General features: G+C 47.0%; 1 protein-coding gene across 10 annotated transcripts in view; it reads left to right on the plus strand.

Moving 5' to 3' along the window:
- The window catches only part of ATP11C (ATPase phospholipid transporting 11C), a 55,285-nt gene that overhangs the window by 27,577 nt on the left and 8,286 nt on the right, over positions 1-19,422 (plus strand). For 5 of the 10 annotated variants that reach the window (XM_042029312.1, XM_042029316.1, XM_042029315.1 and 2 more), the window contains exons 8-27: positions 56-106; positions 959-1,023; positions 1,614-1,695; positions 2,066-2,216; positions 3,016-3,213; positions 4,122-4,283; positions 4,385-4,542; positions 5,468-5,539; positions 6,414-6,487; positions 7,163-7,266; positions 7,838-8,019; positions 8,576-8,839; positions 9,181-9,355; positions 10,011-10,113; positions 11,369-11,514; positions 11,883-11,942; positions 12,989-13,116; positions 15,555-15,690; positions 17,511-17,576; positions 18,370-18,473. In XM_042029312.1, the coding sequence (XP_041885246.1) occupies positions 56-106; positions 959-1,023; positions 1,614-1,695; positions 2,066-2,216; positions 3,016-3,213; positions 4,122-4,283; positions 4,385-4,542; positions 5,468-5,539; positions 6,414-6,487; positions 7,163-7,266; positions 7,838-8,019; positions 8,576-8,839; positions 9,181-9,355; positions 10,011-10,113; positions 11,369-11,514; positions 11,883-11,942; positions 12,989-13,116; positions 15,555-15,690; positions 17,511-17,576; positions 18,370-18,473 (2,481 nt within the window). Of the gene's footprint in view, positions 1-55; positions 107-958; positions 1,024-1,613; positions 1,696-2,065; positions 2,217-3,015; positions 3,214-4,121; positions 4,284-4,384; positions 4,543-5,467; positions 5,540-6,413; positions 6,488-7,162; positions 7,267-7,837; positions 8,020-8,575; positions 8,840-9,180; positions 9,356-10,010; positions 10,114-11,368; positions 11,515-11,882; positions 11,943-12,988; positions 13,117-15,554; positions 15,691-17,010; positions 17,027-17,510; positions 17,577-18,369; positions 18,474-19,422 lie in introns of all 10 variants that reach the window. The other 5 variants (XR_006016318.1, XM_042029319.1, XM_042029313.1 and 2 more) reach the window with 2 other exon arrangements.

Raw genomic sequence — 19,422 nt, forward strand, 5'->3', positions numbered from 1 at the left:
CAATGAATTTTCTTTAGTGTGTTTATAATACAAGTTTCTCATCTTTTTATTACAGATTTGTTGGAAGAATTATCATCTACAGAAGTAACCAAGAGCCCGTAGCCAGGTTGGTCTTGCAGCTGTGTGCTGGCCCTCCTCAGAGGGGTTGGCCATCTACAGAGAATTTCAAGGATCTGAGCTTGTGCTGCCATCATTTGGGAATGTGTTTTTTTTTTTTTTTTCTTTAACCATTCCAAAGATTTTATTCTAAAAGGAGGCCTCCCTTGTGCCATCCTGTGATTTGTTTGAGCCCCTTTTGGGGAAGCAGTGCAGGACCACCTGGTAATGTCCTGCCCTGCTGATGGGGCACAAATTTACGAGGTAATTACAAAATACTGTCACTCGAAAGTAAGCAAAAACTTAAACACCAATCAGTGTTTCAAGGGGAAAAACAGCAAATGATGTTCATAAGCCATCAAAAACAGTTTGCTCTCACCAGAGCGTTGTTGGATGGGTTTTGTGCTGTGGTGGGTCTGTTCATACCCTAGAAGCAACAGAGGGGTCATTAGGGGGTTTCAAAGAGAAATAAAAACACAGATGGGGCTGTCAGCTCTGATGGTGCCGTTGATTGACTGGGCTGGAAGGGACAGGCTTCTGATGACTTTAACGTTGCATTTTTACAAAAGTCCTGGAGCATACTAGATTTGAACATTTTGCACTTGTTCCTCAAAAGCCTTAATGAAAATCCCCCAATAAGAGTGGAACTTGGTATGTCGGGGACAGTATTTGTAAAATGAAATGGAAATGTAATTATACAAAGAGAAAAACAAACTCAAACAAGGCCCCATTTAACATACAAATCATGTAATCAGATCCAAGGAACCTTTGTTTATCTTTATTACCTATTTCTGACTCTAATTTATAAAGTAGTTTGAATTACCTTTGAGTGATGCAATGTTATAATTTCTTTTATGTTTAGGTCTTTGGGTCCTGAAAACCTGTTGTTGAAAGGTGCTACCCTCAAAAATACCAAGAAGATTTATGGTGAAGTTATTTTTGTTTATTTATTTAAATAGTTCTGATAAATAATGACAAATGTAGATGTTCACTACTAAATCTGGAGAGGGAACATACCTCTCTACAGCCTGTCTGCCTGGGCTGTAGAGCTCAGTTTTCATGCAAGCTGATGGCAAAGTGGCTGGGGTGAAATCAGGAGGCACTGGTTCTATCTGCAGGGCTGCCCTGCTGTGCAGGTTGTGTTAATACACCAGAGCAAGTTTTCCCTGTTTGCCTGAGACATGATGAGCAAGGAGTTGTTCCCAAATCCTTTGCTGGAAGTGTGCTGGGAGCACAATCTCAGACACTGGTGATGGAGGGTGACAGCTGCGATGGGAGACTGATGCTGTTCCGGACTGTATGTGATCCATGGGCTCTGGCTCAGTGCTCTGGGATACAGCAATTACATTGCTTAGCAGCCTCAGAGGTTTCTGTAGCTGAACAGTCCTTGGGCAATGCCTCTTTCTTCAGCTGGGATTGGAGTTTGGTGTAAACACCGATGCCCCTGATGGCCAAGTGCCAGCTGGCTCCCTCCGGGGCTGCGAGTCCCTCATGAGCCCTGCTTTGATACCCTGCAGGAGTTGCAGTCTATACTGGAATGGAAACAAAAATGGCTCTGAACTACCAAGGGAAATCTCAGAAACGGTCTGCAGTAGAAAAGTGAGTATTTGTGTTCAGAAAAAAAATCAGTAAAACCTGCTGGGTTTGGGTTTGTTTTCAGTGGATGACTTGTACAGAAATAATCCCCTAATCTGCTGCCTTTTGTTTCAGATGCTCTCTGATTGCATAGAAAAATCTGGGTATTTGATAAAGCATATCTTGCAAGAAGCAGCAAAATTTAGTAGCTTTCTTTCTTTAAAAACAAAATTAAGAAATGTTATATGAACCTGACCCTGAATATCAGCAGTGTCAAAAGCACTTGTTCTGTAATTCCCTTCTTAAAAGTAAGGAAGTCTTGTTCCTGTCTATTTACGTGCTTTTCTGTATAAAAATAGCTGCAAGAATTTTAAAAAAAAACCCTGTTTTTCAGATCTATCAACGCTTTCTTGATAGTGTATTTGTGCATCCTATTGGGCAAGGCCACTGTGTGCACGACTCTGAAGTATGTCTGGCAGAGTAATCCATTTAATGATGAGCCTTGGTACAACGAGAAGACTAAAAAAGAGAGAGAGACGTTCAAGGTAAGTGGATTTGTATTTCAGCACCTCCTCCAGCTTTACTTACTCTGTTTTGGTTAATCTGATAGTGCCTGCTGCCTGCCCTGGGAGTCCTGTTTGCTCACACAAGTGCTGTTGTTTCCTTTGGTCTCTCCTGCTGTTTGTTTCTTTGGGCCTCTCTCATGCTTGTGCAAAGTGATATTTGTGTGGAGCAGAGCAAAGCATAAATAAATACTATATAATACAGAAATGCAGCTGATTTAACCTGGGTCCTTATCTGAACTCGAGCTATCTTTCAGCTTTGAATAGGTAAACTTAAATTGAGGCCATGTCAGCCAGTTTCTTAAACTTGCTGAGACGTGGGCAGTCAAGCCTGGGAGAGTGTGAGTGTGCAGAGATTTTATTTGATGGCTTATTGAGGAGGACTTACAGGGATGTCACTGCATCACTTGCACCCTTGCCACAGCTTGACTGGTCTCAAGCCACCTGCTCCTTTTTTCCAGTTACTTGGGATCAGGATGAGCCTGTAGCAGTGTAAAATTATAGCAGTATAAATTAAGAGGAGTATGCTGAAGTGAAACATTGTTTTGGTCCCTGTGAAGCAGTGAGATGTATTCGTGTACCTGGTAGCTCTGCAGAAGGCAGTAAGATTTCCTGTGCCAAAGGAAAATGGGATTTAGCCCTGTACCTTAGCTGCCTTCATTTTCATGTTGTTCTTTTCTATCTAACTTAGAAGAGAAGCTGTCCAGAACCCCTGAGGTGTTGCTGTAAAGTGCCCCTGTGTCCTGACAGCCACAGGCTGCATCTTCTCTTTCCTTTGCAGGTCTTGAGGATGTTCACGGACTTCCTGTCGTTTATGGTCCTCTTCAACTTCATTATCCCCGTCTCCATGTACGTTACAGTAGAGATGCAGAAGTTCTTGGGCTCCTTCTTCATCTCTTGGGACAAGGAGATGTATGATGAAGAAATGCAAGAGGGAGCATTGGTGAACACCTCGGACCTGAATGAAGAGCTCGGGCAGGTCAGAGCGTGCTGTGTTTGCATCTGTTTGGATGCAAATGTGGAGGAAAGTGCCCTCCCTGCCAGGAGCCCTTGTTGTGGCAATCCCCCGCAGTCCCCTCGGGCCAGAACTTCACCCGCTTTGGTGGCACTTTCCATTTAATGTGATTCCACTCGCTCTGCGAAACAGATAAGGTTATAAATAGTGCATGAAAAAGCAGGAATTGGGTCACGCCAATTGTTTCCATATTGGGGAATATCAGGCGCAGCACTCTGCGTGTCAGGGTGATTTGCTTTCACTGCTTCAATTAAAAATTAAAAATCCTCTGTCTCTTTGAGGATTAATGAAAATGTCTGCCCAGTCATCTCCCTGGGTGTGCAGAGCACGTGCAGCTGTGCTGCTGCTGCTGCTTTGCTGGGGCACCTAGACAGATCAGTCTTCCCTTTCTGATCTATACTGGGTGTAGTGCCTCTTGCTTTTGATTTTGCTTTAAAAACAGTAATAAAAATATACTTGGAGTAGCAATTAGCTAATGGAAATACAGCAGCAAGATGAAAATTCCCCAAAGGAGGCAGCAGACCTGCAGCAGCAGTTCTATAAGCACTAGGGCTATAGGAAAGGACCCAAGAGGGAGGATGAGGGGAAAGTGAAGAGCCTGGATACAGATTTTAAGTCTTCAGAAGCTGCCTCCTGCCACCTATGCAACAGGCTGAAAAGCAGAGGAGCTGCTCCAAGGAGCAAAGTAGCAGAACTGCACAGTGATGTAGTGGGGCACCTGCATCTTTTTTGCAGGGTCATGTTAGGATAGCAGCCAGGTATTCTCCAGCATTGGCACAGATGCACTAAAATGCCCCAGCCTCTGTTTTTGGGGGTTCCTTCCCTGTCCCTTGGGGTTGGGGGTGCAGCAAGGCAGTGCCTGGTGCTTGCAGGTGGAGTACGTGTTCACGGACAAAACCGGGACTCTGACGGAGAACAGCATGGAGTTCATCGAGTGCTGCATCGACGGGCACAAGTACAAAGACTGCATTTCGGAGGTGGATGGCTTCTCCCAGACTGATGGACCCCTAAAATACTATGGCAAAGCTGAAAAGGTAAGAAATGTGCGTGTTGGTGGCTGTGAGGGTTTTGTGGCCAGCTCCTGGCTGGGCGGTGGCATTCAGCTGGTAACGAGCCCTCCCTCCCTCCTGCCCAGAGCCGTGAGGAGCTGTTCCTGCGGGCACTCTGCCTGTGCCACACGGTTCAGATCAAGGAGGCAGACCAGGTGGATGGGCTGATGGCGCATCCAGAGCGCAAATGCACCTATATCTCCTCTTCCCCAGATGAAATCGCTTTGGTGAAAGGCGCAGAAAAGTAAGAATGTGAAGATGTTGGGGTTTTGATTCCCTCCCTCTGGTGGGAAGGAGGGAGGTGAGGGTGATCTGAAGGTGATAGATCCCTTTCCATGGTCTCTCTAGGAAGCAGGTTGTGGTACCAGTGCTGAACCTGACCTGCAGCCCTGTGAAGCCACATGAGCCTGGGGGTTTAAATGAGCTCTCTGTTAAAGGGATGCTCTGTAAAGGATCTTCCCTGAGCAGCTTCCTGGGAGGCTGTGGTTTGCATTCACTGAGAGTAGCCCCAAGGTGCTGTAGTGCCCAGGTGTGGCAGAGGCTTCTTTGCTGGAGCCCATGTGGCCTTTGCTTTAATCCCCTAGAAACTGAGACCAGTTACCATGTGCATATTGCAGTGAAATTGTTTCCTTGCCATGCAGTGGCAAAATAATAGGATGGTTACTTTTGTCAACCCCACATTTGAGTCCTGCCGGAGATGCTCGAGGCCAGGCTGGGTGGGGCTTTGAGCAACCTGGTCTAGTGAAAGGTGTCCCTGCCAGGACTAGGGAGAAGAGTTTGGGACTAGGTGATCTGTAAGATACTCTCCAGCCCAAGCCATTCAGTGATTCTATGCTCTTGCCAGCCCCTAGGTTTTAAATGGAGTCTGTTGCAGCTGTGTACACTTGCTCATGGCTTGTAAACCTCCCAGAGACCCAGTGGACCATGTCCAGAGGCTCTCAGTGTCTGTGTGCTCCAGTGCCCAAGCTCTCCAGGGGATGGGAGCGGTGCCAGAACATCATAGCAGGCTCTGCATGGAGCAAGCAAACATCCAGCCGTGCTCCTTAGCTCGGGCTCACTGACTTCTTTGCTCTCCTCTGCAGTGCAGAAGGTGAAACAAGAACATTGTTATGTATAATATGTGCCAATGGGTTTTTTCAATGTTGTTCTGTCCTTTTGTTTATTGACAGGTATGGTTTCACTTTTCTAGGACTTGAAAATGATTTCATGAAAATACGAAACCAAAAGAATGAAACTGAGCTGTAAGTGCTGCTGGGACTGCTGAGGAACAGGGCTGCTCTTCTGCACCACTCCCACCCAGCTTAATCGAGTTTGGTCAACCTGGCAAGGTCAAAGCTGTTCCTTGAGGGCTGTCAGACAGTGCTGACCTGCCCCAAAATCCTTGTTCCCTTCACAGAGCACAGCACATCAAGGTGTAGGCAAAAAGGCTCACTTGCAAAAGTCCACGGGTGGTTTACTGATGTCTAAATTCAGGTCCCTCAAGAGGCTGCAGTCCTTTGTATGTGTCCTTCATCTGTGCCAGGCTGTGCAGGTGGCTCCTGGGATTCATGGGGTGGCTGCTGACCTTATGGGCCGTGGCTGGGGCTCACAGCAGGACACTGTAAGCCTAAACTCATGATACAGTTCCATTCCCTGTAACCTTCCCCCCCCCCCAAGCTGAAAATAGTTGGATTTTACCCTGTGCTCACAGCTTGGTGGACATCTGGGAGTCACTGACTTAGTCCCAGCACTCCCTGAAAGCTTGCCCTCACAAGCAGGTTTCACTTCTTACTTCCCTCATGAAGAAACTTCTTATTTAAATGGAAGACTCAGTGTTACTGCTTGTGGCACGTGGTGCCCCATTCCCTGCTGAGCCCCTGCCCAGCTGGGGGGGGTGGGACACTGGTGGGCACCTGCACTCTCACTATCATGCTCAGATCACCACAGGACTACTGGAATTTGGGTTTTTTCCTCCATTTTCTTGTGCAGTAGCTGTAAAATTAATTCCCCCGTGGGTGATGCCTCTTGTAGGGTGTATTGATTTCTGGAGCTCATTGTTAGTGATTTTCTGTCTCAAATAGTTATTTTTCTATTTTTCCTTCACTGAGTCAAAGCTTTTTTTCTCCTTTTTTAAAGGTACCAACTTCTCCACGTGTTGAACTTTGACCCCGTCCGGCGCCGTATGAGTGTCATTGTGAGAACCACCACAGGTAGAGTCAAAGTGCACTTGTGGACTCTCATACCTGTGTGCACAGCTATAAAACACATCCCCCTTATCCCTAGACCCAGAGAAGCTGAGCTGTTAGGTTTTCTAAGCTGGTCTAACTAAATCCTGCACTGGCCCTGGTTTCCACAGAGTTAATTTTCCTTTGTAGCAGCTGCTTGGCACCAACAGCAGATCAGGGGATGAGAACAATGACCCACAGGGAGCTCCCTGCCTGCCTTGTTCCAGGCTGGAACAAGTACAGGGCAAGACATGTGAGACTGTCCCCTGGGTGGGATGGGGTTTCATGGGAATAACAGAAAAATTCAGAGGTCACCATCCTTCTCAAGTACCAGTCCTGTAAGGTTTGGGATGCTGGTTTTACCCTCCCTGGAGAGGTTGCCAAGGCTTTCAGGTAGGAAACAATGTCCAGCCTGTTGCAGAAAACTTGCTCAGAGGCAGGTAGGGACACCTAAAGTCTCAGCCAGGTCAGACAAAGGTTTTTCACAGGATGAATGGTGAAAGGCCATTTTTGGTAGGCAGTTGGGCTTCTAGCAGTTCCCTCTTTAGTCCTGCCAGATTTCCTCCCTCTGCATCACTTGCTTGCTATTGGCGTTGTTAAGTCTTGTTAAGTCTCTCTGCAGCTTGTGACTGCTATAAACTATTTATAATTTGCTTTTAGGAAAGTTGCTTCTCTTCTGTAAAGGAGCAGACTCCTCTATTTTTCCAAGGGTGCAGCAAGAAGAAATTCAACAAACAAAAGTCCATGTGGACCGCAATGCTATGGTGAGCACATGGATGGCATTTGGCTGGCTCCTGGGGTCAGGAAAGCCTTATTCCTAAAATAGGGATGTGACCTTGCTTGGGAGGGAAGTGTTGAAAATGTGAGTGTCACTTCACATTGTTTTGATACCAGGCTTCTTTCCTTTTCTGTTTTGTTGGCTTCCACCTTTATTTGATATACTTACATGGTCTCCATCACACTTGTGTCCAAGCATCTCCCAGGCAAGTTAAAAATAGAAGTAACAACAGCAGCCTGGTCCCAGCTGTGGTGGCACCCAGTCCCTGCTCTCCCTGCTGGCTGCATGCTCTCAGCCCTGGTCCTGTCTTAGTTTCTTTCTGCCATATTACCTGCACATAATAAGCAGAACCATGATTACTCTGGTGGGAAGAAGTTGCTGTATAAACACAGAAAGTTGCTCTTTTGACACAAGCCAACAAATTGTCCTTGCCCTCAGGGTCAGTACTGACAGAAGCACTGATGGTAGACAAAAGCACTAACCCTAAAGTGAGGAGCTGTAAAAAATCTGGATTTAGGGCATTTGTCCACTTTATTTTCTTTCTGTCCCACCACCAGGATGGCTACCGAACGCTCTGTGTGGCCTTCAAAGAACTAACTCAAAAGGAGTATGACAAAATTGACAGACAGCTCAACGAAGCCAAGATGGCTCTGCAGGACAGGGAGGAGAAGATGGCCAAGGTTTTTGATGACACAGAAGCAGACATGCACCTGATCGGGGCTACTGCTGTAGAAGACAGGTAAAGAGGTGGCTCCACCAGCAGCACTGTGCTACCTGTGGTTTCTCTGTGATGTGGCCCTGTGGCCCTGACTCGCCATGGTGGAACTGAACAGCCAGGCAGATGCTGGCAGTGTCCAGGGCAATTAATTACACCATGGCACAACCCATTTCACAGTGCCCTAGTTGCTTAAACTGGCTGGTGTAGTAGGAATTGGGATTTATTAATGAAACTGCAGAAATACTTGCACTTCTAGAGAGTGAATTAAGCACACGGCATTAATTTGCACATCAAAACAAATTCAATTCCACGTTCAGTTATAGTAACTGCAAGTGTAAATGAAACTCTTACTGTGAGGCCTAAGAGTCAAAAGTATAAAGCAGTGATTTCTCTTTTTGCCTGCAAATAAAAATTTGGCATTGCTGACTTGTAATCCTTATTCCTGTGGCAGTGGTCTCCCCAGCACAGGAAAAGACAATTAACTTCTCTTGAGCTGGTGTCTCCTACCTGCAGAATCGGGGTTCCGTGGGTTAGGTGTGGGCCGACCTGCAAAGTGATGCTTTGCTTCTGCTTTCAGGCTGCAGGAGCAGCTGGCAGAGACGATCGAAGCCCTGCACGCAGCTGGCATGAAGGTCTGGGTGCTGACAGGAGACAAGATGGAAACTGCCAAATCCACCTGCTATGCCTGCAGGCTCTTCCAGACCAGCACAGAGCTGCTGGAGCTGACAGCGAGAACGGTGGGCGAGAGCGAAAGGAAGGAGGATCGGCTCCATGAGCTGCTGCTGGAGTACCACAAAAAGCTGATTCAGGATGTTCCCAAAAACCGGGGAGGCCTGAAGAGGTGAGTGAGCCAGAGGACCCAGTCATGGGCATTTCAGGTGCAAATTTGGTAGAGAAATAGGACCATGCTGTGGCCCTGGGGACTGGTTCCTTGCAGGCGCTGTGACCAGTTCTTTGCTTCGCTCATCATCTCTGGTAGCAGTTGGCTTTGAACTTAATTGCGCTGTTCCTTTAGTGAAGGGCACGTGTTAAATCCAAGCTTTTTAAAATTACTAAGCCCCAAAAAAAGGATGGGAAGACGATTAACCCAAAACGAGGGGTTTTTTTGCTAAGGTGTTACAAGCAGCTAGGTTGACTTCTTAGTCTGATTACGTTTCAAATGTGTTCCTTGTTGTGCCCCAGAAGCTGGACGTTGAGTCAAGAGTATGGACTGATTATAGATGGCTCGACGCTGTCGCTGATACTCAACCCTTCTCAGGACTCTGGCTCTAGCAATTATAAAAGCATATTCCTACAAATCTGCTTGAAGTGCACTGCAGTCCTTTGCTGCCGGATGGCTCCGTTGCAGAAAGCACAGGTATTTACCTCTAACTGGCTGAAGCACGTCACTGGCTGATGTGACGCACACTGAATTCATCAGCTGGGACTTGACCTGATCATCTTAATCAACCAGGACTTCTCCAGGCAATGCGTAAGCCTCGTCTGAGCTTCAGAGCATGATGAAAGCACACCATTCTTTCAAATCTGAATGCAAACCCTTTGTTTAATATGCTGGCAGGAAGCTGTAAACCCAGGCCAATTAGAAATAAACAAAACTTCCCAGTTTGCTCTTTTTTTCTTTCCTTCCAAATTTGTCAAGTGGAGTCTGACTTCCTCACTCCAGCAGATGATGTCCCAGCCTGATAAGTGATGTGTTTCTGCACCCTGAGATGCCTGCAGAGAGAGCCCACCTTTGGGAGAACAGGGTCTGGCAGAAGGGAAGAGCAGGATGTTGTTGCTGGGGTTTGTTTTTAAATACTGTCCTTCAGCCCTGCACAGCTGGATTGGGCTTTTGCTCTGGTTGTGACTGCAAAGCAAGTGACAAGGGCTTTTATTAACCTGAACTCTCCAGGCGTTATATTGTTGCTGTAAAAAACCTGATTACTTGTCCTGGGGGGAGCAGTGGCAAGGTCTCTGGAGGCTTTTTAACTGAATTTTGGGTTCTGCTGCTGTCCTTTTTTTAAATCTTTTAGATTGTGCGAATGGTGAAGAACACAAAAGGAAGCCCGATAACCCTGTCCATAGGGGATGGTGCAAATGATGTCAGTATGATTTTGGAAGCGCATGTGGGAATAGGTAAGAGTCCCTGAAACACCCATCTCACACCCCAGACCTGTCTGCTCTCTGGCTGGGGCTCATTGCTGCGGCGCAGTCGGTGTTTCTGACTGCACACAGCTAAACCAATCCCACTGAAAAATGGGGGAGGTCTGCTCTTGCTTTCTTTGGAGGCAGAGTTTAGCTTCAGATTAATGCTTGAGATCATAGAATCATGGAATAGCTTGGGTTGGAAGGGGTCTTTAAAGGGTCCAATGCCTGTAATGAGCAGGGAGATCTTCAGCCATATTGAGTTCCTCAGGGCCCTGCCCAACGTGACCTTGAATATTCCCAGAAATGGGGCATCCACAGCCTCTCTGGGCAATCTGTGCCCATGTTTTACCATCCACCATCCCCATTGTAAAAGAGAGGGAGATGAGACCATCATATACTGCTCACCTGTGATAGTACCATTCTCTCTGTCAGTGATACTCTGCAGGTTATTTTCAAAAACTCTCTGACCACATTTGTGGTGGTAAGGATTGCTTTGGGGCTCAGGAAAAAAGGGGCACAAGCAGCAAACAGATGGGTGATTAGTGGCAGTTGTTGCAAGGGCAGTGTGGTGGAAGTGTCAGACTTCAGTGCTGACTGGTCCTAGTAGCCCAGCACGGGGACCCATGTGTGTTTCCTGGGGCTGATGCCCAGGTGCATTGTGTCTCCACTGTCCATGTGACTGACAGCAGGCTGGAAGCTCCTGTCTGCAGATTGGTGTCAGAAATATGGGAGACTTCTGTAATGCCACTAGAGAAGGGTCAGTGGAAGAGAAAGGGCACGTTCTTCATTTGGGGCTGTTGGAAATGCCATGGTGCCCTCTAATGAAGGGAATCCAGTGCAGTTCATTTGGATGTGGCTTTTGAGTGAACAAAACAGCTCTGTGGGGATGTCTCAGGAGGCTGAGCAGCTGCAGTGGAATAACTAAGCTGTGTGAGATGCAGGCCAGCCCACGGGGAACCAATTTCTTATCTTTCATCAGGTTTGCCTAGCTACCCTTCTCTACACTCTTACACAGGAAATCACAGAGCAGCCTAAATATAACTTGAAAAGTCCAGAGGCAGCTCTGAGTGTTGTGGAGCCAGAACCACGCTGAGTGTATTAGTGTTTGGTCTCCTGGGGCACTCAGGAGGGAAACTCGGCCTTTGTCACGCCTTGAGACACTGAGTGATGTGAGCAAACCCAGTGGGCAGCATCCACATTGCAGCCCCTCGGGATTAAACCCTTGCCATGCTTCTGTCTGCAGGGATAAAAGGCAAAGAAGGACGCCAGGCCTCCAGAAACAGCGACTATGCTGTGCCAAAGTTTAAGCATTTAAGGAAACTGCTACTAGCACATGGGCATTTGTATTATGTGAGAATAGCACACCTTGTACAGTATTTCTTCTATAAGGTAAGGGGCAGTGTGCAGCTGATTTCTTTGTTTACGCTATGCATTTCTTTGGCAGTAGAATAAAATAATAAACGGGAGAAAAAACGTGTGGGATATTCTGTAGTTCTGTTTTCCTCCCCTAGGGCAGGTTGTGTGTGCCATGTGTCTGTCCATTGAAAACAGTGCTTACAGGGGAATGTGAGCATTCTTGTGTCTTCTGCAGATATTAACTGTGCACTGGATTGGTTCTGTGCTTGATTGAACAAGTGCCCTACCTTGTTTGATGTTGTAATGTCAGCCACTAATGTCTGATAACAGGAAAAACTGCTTAGATTTAGACTGAGAAGACAGGTGCTTCCCTACTGACCATTTGTCTTTTGTTTTCCTAGAACCTTTGCTTCATTTTACCACAGTTTTTATACCAGTTCTTTTGTGGATTCTCACAGCAGGTAACTTCCAGTAATTTGTCTATAAAGGCAAGATAAAAAGCAAATGGCATAATGAGGCTTCCTAGCAGAGACTTGGCTTTTGGCATCCTGTCCCTTCACCACCTTGCTCTAGAGGACAGTAGGAACTGACCTGGTTGCTCAGCACTGTATCTGGAACATAATACTCTGAGACCATAACTGAAAAGAAAGCAATCTGCTTGCTTTCCCATCCACCAGCCGTAAACACAGGTGGATGCCTTCCTGAAGTAATGAGAGAAGGATTTAGCTGGTTTGTCAGCACCTGATTTTGCTACTTGTGCTTCTCTTAAGAGAACAAGTTTTGAAAGGTTGCCTGATCTTGTCTCCTCTGCTGCATTTTACTGCATTAAAAATGTCACTCAGGAGGAAGAACAGTTCATTCTTTTATGGCAGCTTTAAAAAAAGACACACAATGAGTGTCATCAGAGCTTTGGTTAGTCCAAGTAAGCATCAGAGGGACAGATCCATGTGGTGAGTGGGTTCGTGTGCCTGGAGACAAGAGCTTTGGCTTTTGTGTCACTTTAAAGGGCTTTTGTGTCTATATGGGCTCAAAAGTAACAGGAAGAGTAAATGATGAGAGATAATTCTCTGCTTGTTTTGGCAGAAACACTTGCCTTTTCCTTTTTAAAAAAAAAAAAAGAAGCTGTAGTTCCTCTAAAACAGTCTAGTCTTTAGAGAGCCGCAGGTGGCATCAAGTGTATTAATAGAAGCAGCAGCACAAGAGCAGCAACAGGAAAGCTCTGATAAGGGCTGTTTGGTTATGTTTTTCTGGAGGATAAGCTGGAGATGAGACCAGCCAGTTACAAAGCATCCTGTCAGTGGGAGCAGGTTCCTGGCCACACAGCCTGTGGGTGCCTTGTTCCCCCTTGCATCGCACGGAGCACAGCTCCTACCCAGTGAAGCTGTGCTGGGTGACAAAGGGGTGAACCTGTAGGGTATGTAGGAGACAAGGGCTGGAAGTTTGTGGAGAGGCTTTTAAAGAGGCTTTTTTCTGTCTGTCTCATTTAACTCTTTCTTCCTCTTCTAAGCCACTGTATGATGCTGCTTATCTGACCATGTACAACATCTGCTTCACATCGCTCCCTATCCTGGCTTACAGCCTCCTGGAGCAGCACATCAGCATCGACACGCTGACCTCGGATCCTCAGCTGTACATGTAAGTACGTGGTCTGGGTAAGGCTCTGCACAGCTCTGTTAGCCATGGTTTGAGTTTTCTTGGTGCAGGAGTATAAGCAGGTGTCCTTGTCCTGTGTCAGTGGTGGGATCACCACGTACTGCAGAAAAAGCCATTCTGTCCCTCGTGGCTCAGCTGTTTCTGCACTCAAGCTGAGCAGCCTTGTTACTGCCTATTGCTACTTGTTTATGCTCTCTGACAGTATCTGGTCTAGCAAATTGCACTGCTGTATCTCTATAAAAGAGTAAACTGTAGGTGGAATTCTTCATCTGTAAGAAAAATCGAGCTGTGAGTGTGGCCAGACCATTCATTCATGTTTCCTTTGAGCCAGGCAGTGCGAGCCAAGCACGTGATAGAGCGTATAACGCATGGCGGGGAGATGTAGCTTTCAGGAGGAAAAAGGATCCATTCTTTTTCAGAAAGATGAATGTTTCTGAATCCCAGCTCAGGCAGGTAGTTTCTCAGCTTGTCTAAATGGATATGGTCCCCCAGGCTTCCCCTCCACCGGCCAGGTCCCCTTATCAGAACCCAGGGAGCTCTGCTCATTGATCCACGTGCTCAGTTGTTGGCCATGTTGCCCAGGGAAAGGACAGCTTACACTGTCTCTCTCTGCTTTGCTTATTGTCTTCTCTCCTTGGTTGCAGCGGGGAGAGGCTCCAATCTTGCCCAGAAACAGAGATGCTTTCCATCTTCCTCCCAGCCCTGCCCACACATGCGCTTGGGGCAGCCCTTCAGCAAAGACTAAGGAAGATGGTTTTTTGGAGAAAACCCCTCTCCATGTGTCCCTGTTGCTAATTCCCCAGCCTGGCAGTGAGTTCAGCCCTGTGGGAAAAACCACATCAGGGCTGCTTTGGCCAGTGCCCTGTGCAAGCCCTGTCACTGTGGTGTGATGCTCCTCACCAGTGGAGGAGCCATGTGTGGCACAGCTGTGCTCGAGCCAAGAGTGATGTCTGTGCAGAGAGAGAAAAGGGAATTACCAGGTGCCCAAAATATTGTGTGGAAGTTGCCTTAGGTGTAGAAGAAGCAGTGAATGCAACAAGAGCTGTAAGGCTGGGAAGGGGCTTGGGTGGTTTTGAAGTGAACACTCAGAGCCATGACTGATTAGAGTTCTCTGTTCCTTCCCTCGTATGGTAAAATGCCACCATCTGTGTTTTTAAATAGCTTGGTAATTGAGTATTGTGCGACAGAGAGCAATAACAGCAGGCCCCTGTGCCTTCCCCTGGTGGGCTCTCTGATCTCTGGGGTCTGTCTGTTGGGGGGAAACAGCCTTAGTTTGAATATTCGTGACTGTGCATGTGCTGCTGGATGCAGAGCGCCCGCTGCGCTGCTGCTGGAGGAAGTGCTGAGCTGCTGCAGTGCAGATCCTGAGTCTGGAAAAAGCCTGTTTACCATGAGCACTGCAGGACAGAAATGGGAATGCTAAACAGAGCTCGCAGGGAGGAAGCTGCTTGTATTTTCTCTCCTTGCGATAACCCACACTTCCAGTCTGGTTTATCCTTGCTCTTTTCTCAGACCCAAACTGTGATACGTTAGAGCGTGGTCACGGCATCGTTGTGCGTAGGATTCAATAGGGTCTTGTTTTAGAAACTGCAATTACAGGAGCCCGGCACCATGCAGGTTTGCAAAGTGCATCTTGCTGAAAATGGATGTACTGCTTTAGGAGTTAAGGAGAATAATGTGAAAAAGATAGGGATTTTAAAGAAAGTAATCTGGAAAGATAATGATGCAGGGAACTGTCTTTAACTCCCTCCTGCCCTGATAGCCACCCTGCACTCCCCAGGCCCTGTGTGTGGTCCCTGCAGAGCTTTGCTCATAGCCCATCCATTTGGTGCTGCTGCCTCTGTGCCAGATCTCATCCTGAATTCAGCCAAGAGCCTCCTGCTACAACCCCTGTGATAAAAACACCCACCATACAATTCAGGAGGTTATTTTCAGCCTGTGCAGAAAAACACCACTTGAGGGAACAGGACTTGCAGAGCTTTTCTCAAAAAAGGACTTTGTGCATTCAACAAAAAGAGGGAAGCACACCATGGATTTCCTGCATCCCAGACAGCTGTTCTTTAGCCCTACCCTGCTTTTAAAATTAAGCAGATAGTGTCAGATACCATGGGCAGTGCAGGGGTTCAGGAGAGGCTCAGGACAGCGTTGCCTTGGTTCACTTTGTGCTTTTTCATCCAAGTTACCTAAAGGAGAAGGACAAAGCAATTCATATGCTGAACCTCTTGTGATTTCTTATGATCAGCAGCTGCATATGAGAAGTGTTCTTTATGTCCTGAACACTGGCAGGTATTTTTGTGGTTTCCCTCCTGCCTCCTACAGCAAGGGCTTGCTCCAAAGCCCCCTGATCCTGTGCCTGTGAGGAGCTTTGCAGCGCATCCTAAACGTGGTGGTGATGGTCTTGTTACTCCATCTCTTGGCAGGAAGGTGTCGGATAATGCAATGCTGCAGTGGAGGCCGTTCCTATACTGGACCTTTCTGGGCGCCTTTGAAGGACTCGTGTTTTTCTTTGGGGTTTATTTTCTTTTTCAAAACTCGTCGTTGGAAGATAACGGAAAGGTAACGCCACCAAAAAAAGGAAGATGAGTGTTTGTTTTGTGCACTGCCTCTGATATGCCTGGCAGGGAATATCTACGCGCTTAATCTGTGCAGTGTGTCTCGAGTCTTGTCCGACAGTGTAGCCTTGCTTATGGTGTGATTCTGCAGCAAATGCTTGAAATAAAACGTTTTCCAGATCACCATGGAAACAGGGCAGAGCTGGTTACACTCACTAGGTAAAATGACTAGTCTTACACACAGCTCTATTCCAACCCAGTGAGCTTTGCACAGCGCTCGTCCCCTCTTCTGTGTGATCCCAGGCATTGGCCCAGGGCAGGAGCAGTGTCTGTCCTTCCCACCAGGGACAGCCAGAAATTTGGCACGTGCTTGGCTGGTTGTGAGCAGCTGAATTAGCCCACCTTGATGAGATGCTGCTCATTAGCGCAGACATGGTGCAGGGCTGCTTGTGTGCTGTGCATGCTCTGCGCTGTGATTTCAGCCTCCCATCTCCCTTTGCCCTGGGGGAAGGCTGGTGCTGGCCTTTTGCTCCTGTTTTGGAGCCAGCACAAGTCCCCAGCTGCTGGAGCGAGCAGGATGTTGTCCGTGCTGTCTGCTTGCTCATGCCTCTGCTGTGGGGACGAGCACTTGCACCGCCACATGAGCGAGGTGTGGGAGCTGCTTGGGTTAACTTGTACAGAAAGAGGAGGAAAAAAGTTGGAGGTTTTTTCTTTTTCCTTTTTTCTTATTTTTTCTTATTTTTTCTAATTTTGCTGGTTAACTGAGTGCAGAGTGCAAAGCATTAGTGCAGGGTGGCTGCCACGTGTAGTGGCCTGAGCTGTTTCAGGACCCTTTCCCCAGGGTAATGTGCAGCGTGTTATTAGATCTTGACTGATGGGAAACTTCTTTACGCCATCACTTGTGACCCTTGAAAATACCTAAACCTTTTTTAGCAGCTAACACTTGGAGAAAAGCTGATGAAATTTATGTATGTATATTCATACATTGCATCACTGCCAGGATATGTGGCCCCAGTCAAGCCCCTGTATTGTCAAATCAGTACTCTTCTGTATTTATAGCCATTCTGGTCATACTTGAATGAAACATGAAGCCCTGGTATGTTCTGCAGATGCCTTGAGGGGTCAAGTCTATGTGGCACTACAATAGGATCTGTGGTTATGTCCTGTTCTGTAAACACTTATGCCTGTAAGAACTGCTACCAGCAATTGTTCATAATATCCATGTATGTTTGATTGACTCCTTTTTCACTCCTATTGAATTTAATTTTTTTGCATTTTTTGAAAACTTTTACATTTCACTTTCTGTTTTAATGTATGCGTTCAGATCTTGACAGCCTTTGGTAAGCATCCCTCCCATTCATTGCCATCATTTGGATTTATATACAGTATCTGCTTTTCTTTGTGTGCGTAGTCACTAGTACCCACAAACCAAACCAGATGAACAGTACCCACTGGTGCATTCTGCAGAGGGGACTGCAAAGACATGATGATGAGTGTGGCGAGAAAGCAGAAACTGAGTAAATTGCCAAGAAATCCTGAAATGCAGGTGGTGCAATGACTTGTATCCTCAATCGACATTGCTGTTAGTAGGAGGTTGTAGCTGTCACTGTCCCAGCTCTGGTCACCCGTGTGTGTGGCACTGCATGGCTCAGGGTGGCGTAGCGGGCGGCGAGTCGTGCGGGTGCCTGGAGCCTCTCGAGTGTCGATCTCCCGTAGCAGTCGCTCCCTCCCAGCCCTCCCTGCTTGCACCCCGTCCCCATCGTTGTTTCTGTGCCTCCACGGGGCAGGGCCGAGGCGCCTGTGGCAATGGTGTGTGTTTTACAGGTGTTTGGAAACTGGACCTTCGGGACCATTGTTTTCACCGTGCTGGTGTTCACCGTCACTCTCAAGGTCAGCATCTCCCTTCCTTCCTCAGTCACTCATGGCAGGTGTTTTCCAAGGCCCGTGTGTGCTCTGTAAAACTGTGTAATGAATGTGTGGAAGGTGAAATGTCTGAGTGTTTTCTACCACACTTAAATCTTCTTCCATAGAGGCAGAACCTGCTTACTTTCCTTTGTGCAGTCTGTGGTCTTTAAGCGTTTATCTTCCATTTAAATTATTTTTCTATTTTTTTCCCCTCTTTTGAGGACTCCAGTTGGTTATGGTTGACTTTTCCCCCTGCTTTCACCCTTCGATGTTCAGTTCCAGCAAGAGGAGCGGAGCAATAGAGAATTTGGATTTGTTCACCTTGTTGCAGACAAGGCTGAGTGCCAGAGTGATCACAAAAGCACGTGTGTTAAATAACAATAGCAAATCTATTTTGTTTCATGGAGCTTTCCAGAACAAACTGTTTGCATAAGACCTTACAAAAGGTCTTTTATGTTTGGTTCAGGACAGCAGGTGGTGACAAGAGGCAATTACAGTCCCTGTAACCTTTAGACATTTCTTTCCTGTAGCATCAAGGGTTGCATCAAATTTGTTCCATTAAAAAGTGTCAGTTACAATTAGAATGTCACTGTTTCCCTGCTAACATTGTGCCAGACTGTGGATATTGAAAATGTTTTTCCTGGTGCCCATATGCACAGAGGTAGCTGTTTGGAGAACCTTCAACCTTAGTGTGAAACCAGTCTGAAATTTCATATAAATACAATCCCAATACACCCTGCATCTAAAGCCTTTCTTCTCTCTCTTTTTATTCCCACAGCTAGCGTTAGACACCCGATTCTGGACGTGGATGAACCACTTTGTGATTTGGGGCTCCCTTGCTTTCTATGTGTTTTTCTCATTCTTTTGGGGAGGAGTCATTTGGCAAGTATCTTTTCTTCTTTCCATGGTCTTTCTTAGGGGAATGCCCAGTGCTGGCTGTGCAGGGCACATGGCTGCAGCATCCCCTCATTTGGGGTATCCTGAGATTTGCAGGTGGCAAGGGATGTGCAACCCTGCTCCTTCTCTGCTCAGTGAGGAAGGGATGCCTCCATCCAACACCCACCAAAAGCCAGTACTGGAAGAGGGCTGTTGCATGATGAGATGTGTTTGAGGAGGTCTCAGCCCACCAGAGGGAATAGCCTGAGAGAGAGAATGCCCTGGGTGCCATCCAGGTGCTCAGCTTTGGCAGGGGGTGTTTGCTTTTCTGCCCGCTGGGTCGTTTGTGGTGCTGAGGCTCTTGTCTTTATTGGGAGGTTCTAGAGTAAAAACCTTTTAGGGTCTGTTTGTGCATGTGGGTGAGAGGGGAAGAATTCATGGTGGATTTCACCCAGTGAAACAGAAGGAAGGAACAGATGAGGCAGATGCAGAGCAAGAGGACGTGGCCCTCTGGGACAGCTTAAGAGGGAAAAATAAACAGGAGAAAGCACAGGTCCTGGTGTTGAAATCATGGATCTGAGTAGAAGAAATTGTCATTGATTTGAGTGCAACCAGTATTTTAGGTTCAATGTGCTGCAAAGGCAGGTGAGCATTAGTACCTTACCAGCATTACCAGCTGTGTATTTCCTGTGCTGCAGTAAGTGCTCAGTTGACATTCACAGTTGACAGCATCTCCCATTTTACACCTTTGCTTTCCCATGGGCTATTGGCTGGATCCCTGATCCAGTAACCTGCTAGTAAGGATGTAAACAGATTTAAATCTTTTATTTGGGCATCACAAGCTTTAACTCTTCAGTTAACTCTTGCTGACCCACAGATCCAGATCTGCAGTCTAGCCACAACTCTGTGCTGAAATGTGTGAGTTTTCTACTGAAAACTCCTTCTGCTGTTTAAC

This window comes from Corvus kubaryi, unplaced genomic scaffold (genome assembly GCF_017639235.1).
Source record: "Corvus kubaryi isolate FWS band 111438036 unplaced genomic scaffold, C.kubaryi_AGA036_p1.0 37322, whole genome shotgun sequence".
In the NCBI taxonomy this organism is placed as follows: domain Eukaryota; kingdom Metazoa; phylum Chordata; class Aves; order Passeriformes; family Corvidae; genus Corvus; species Corvus kubaryi.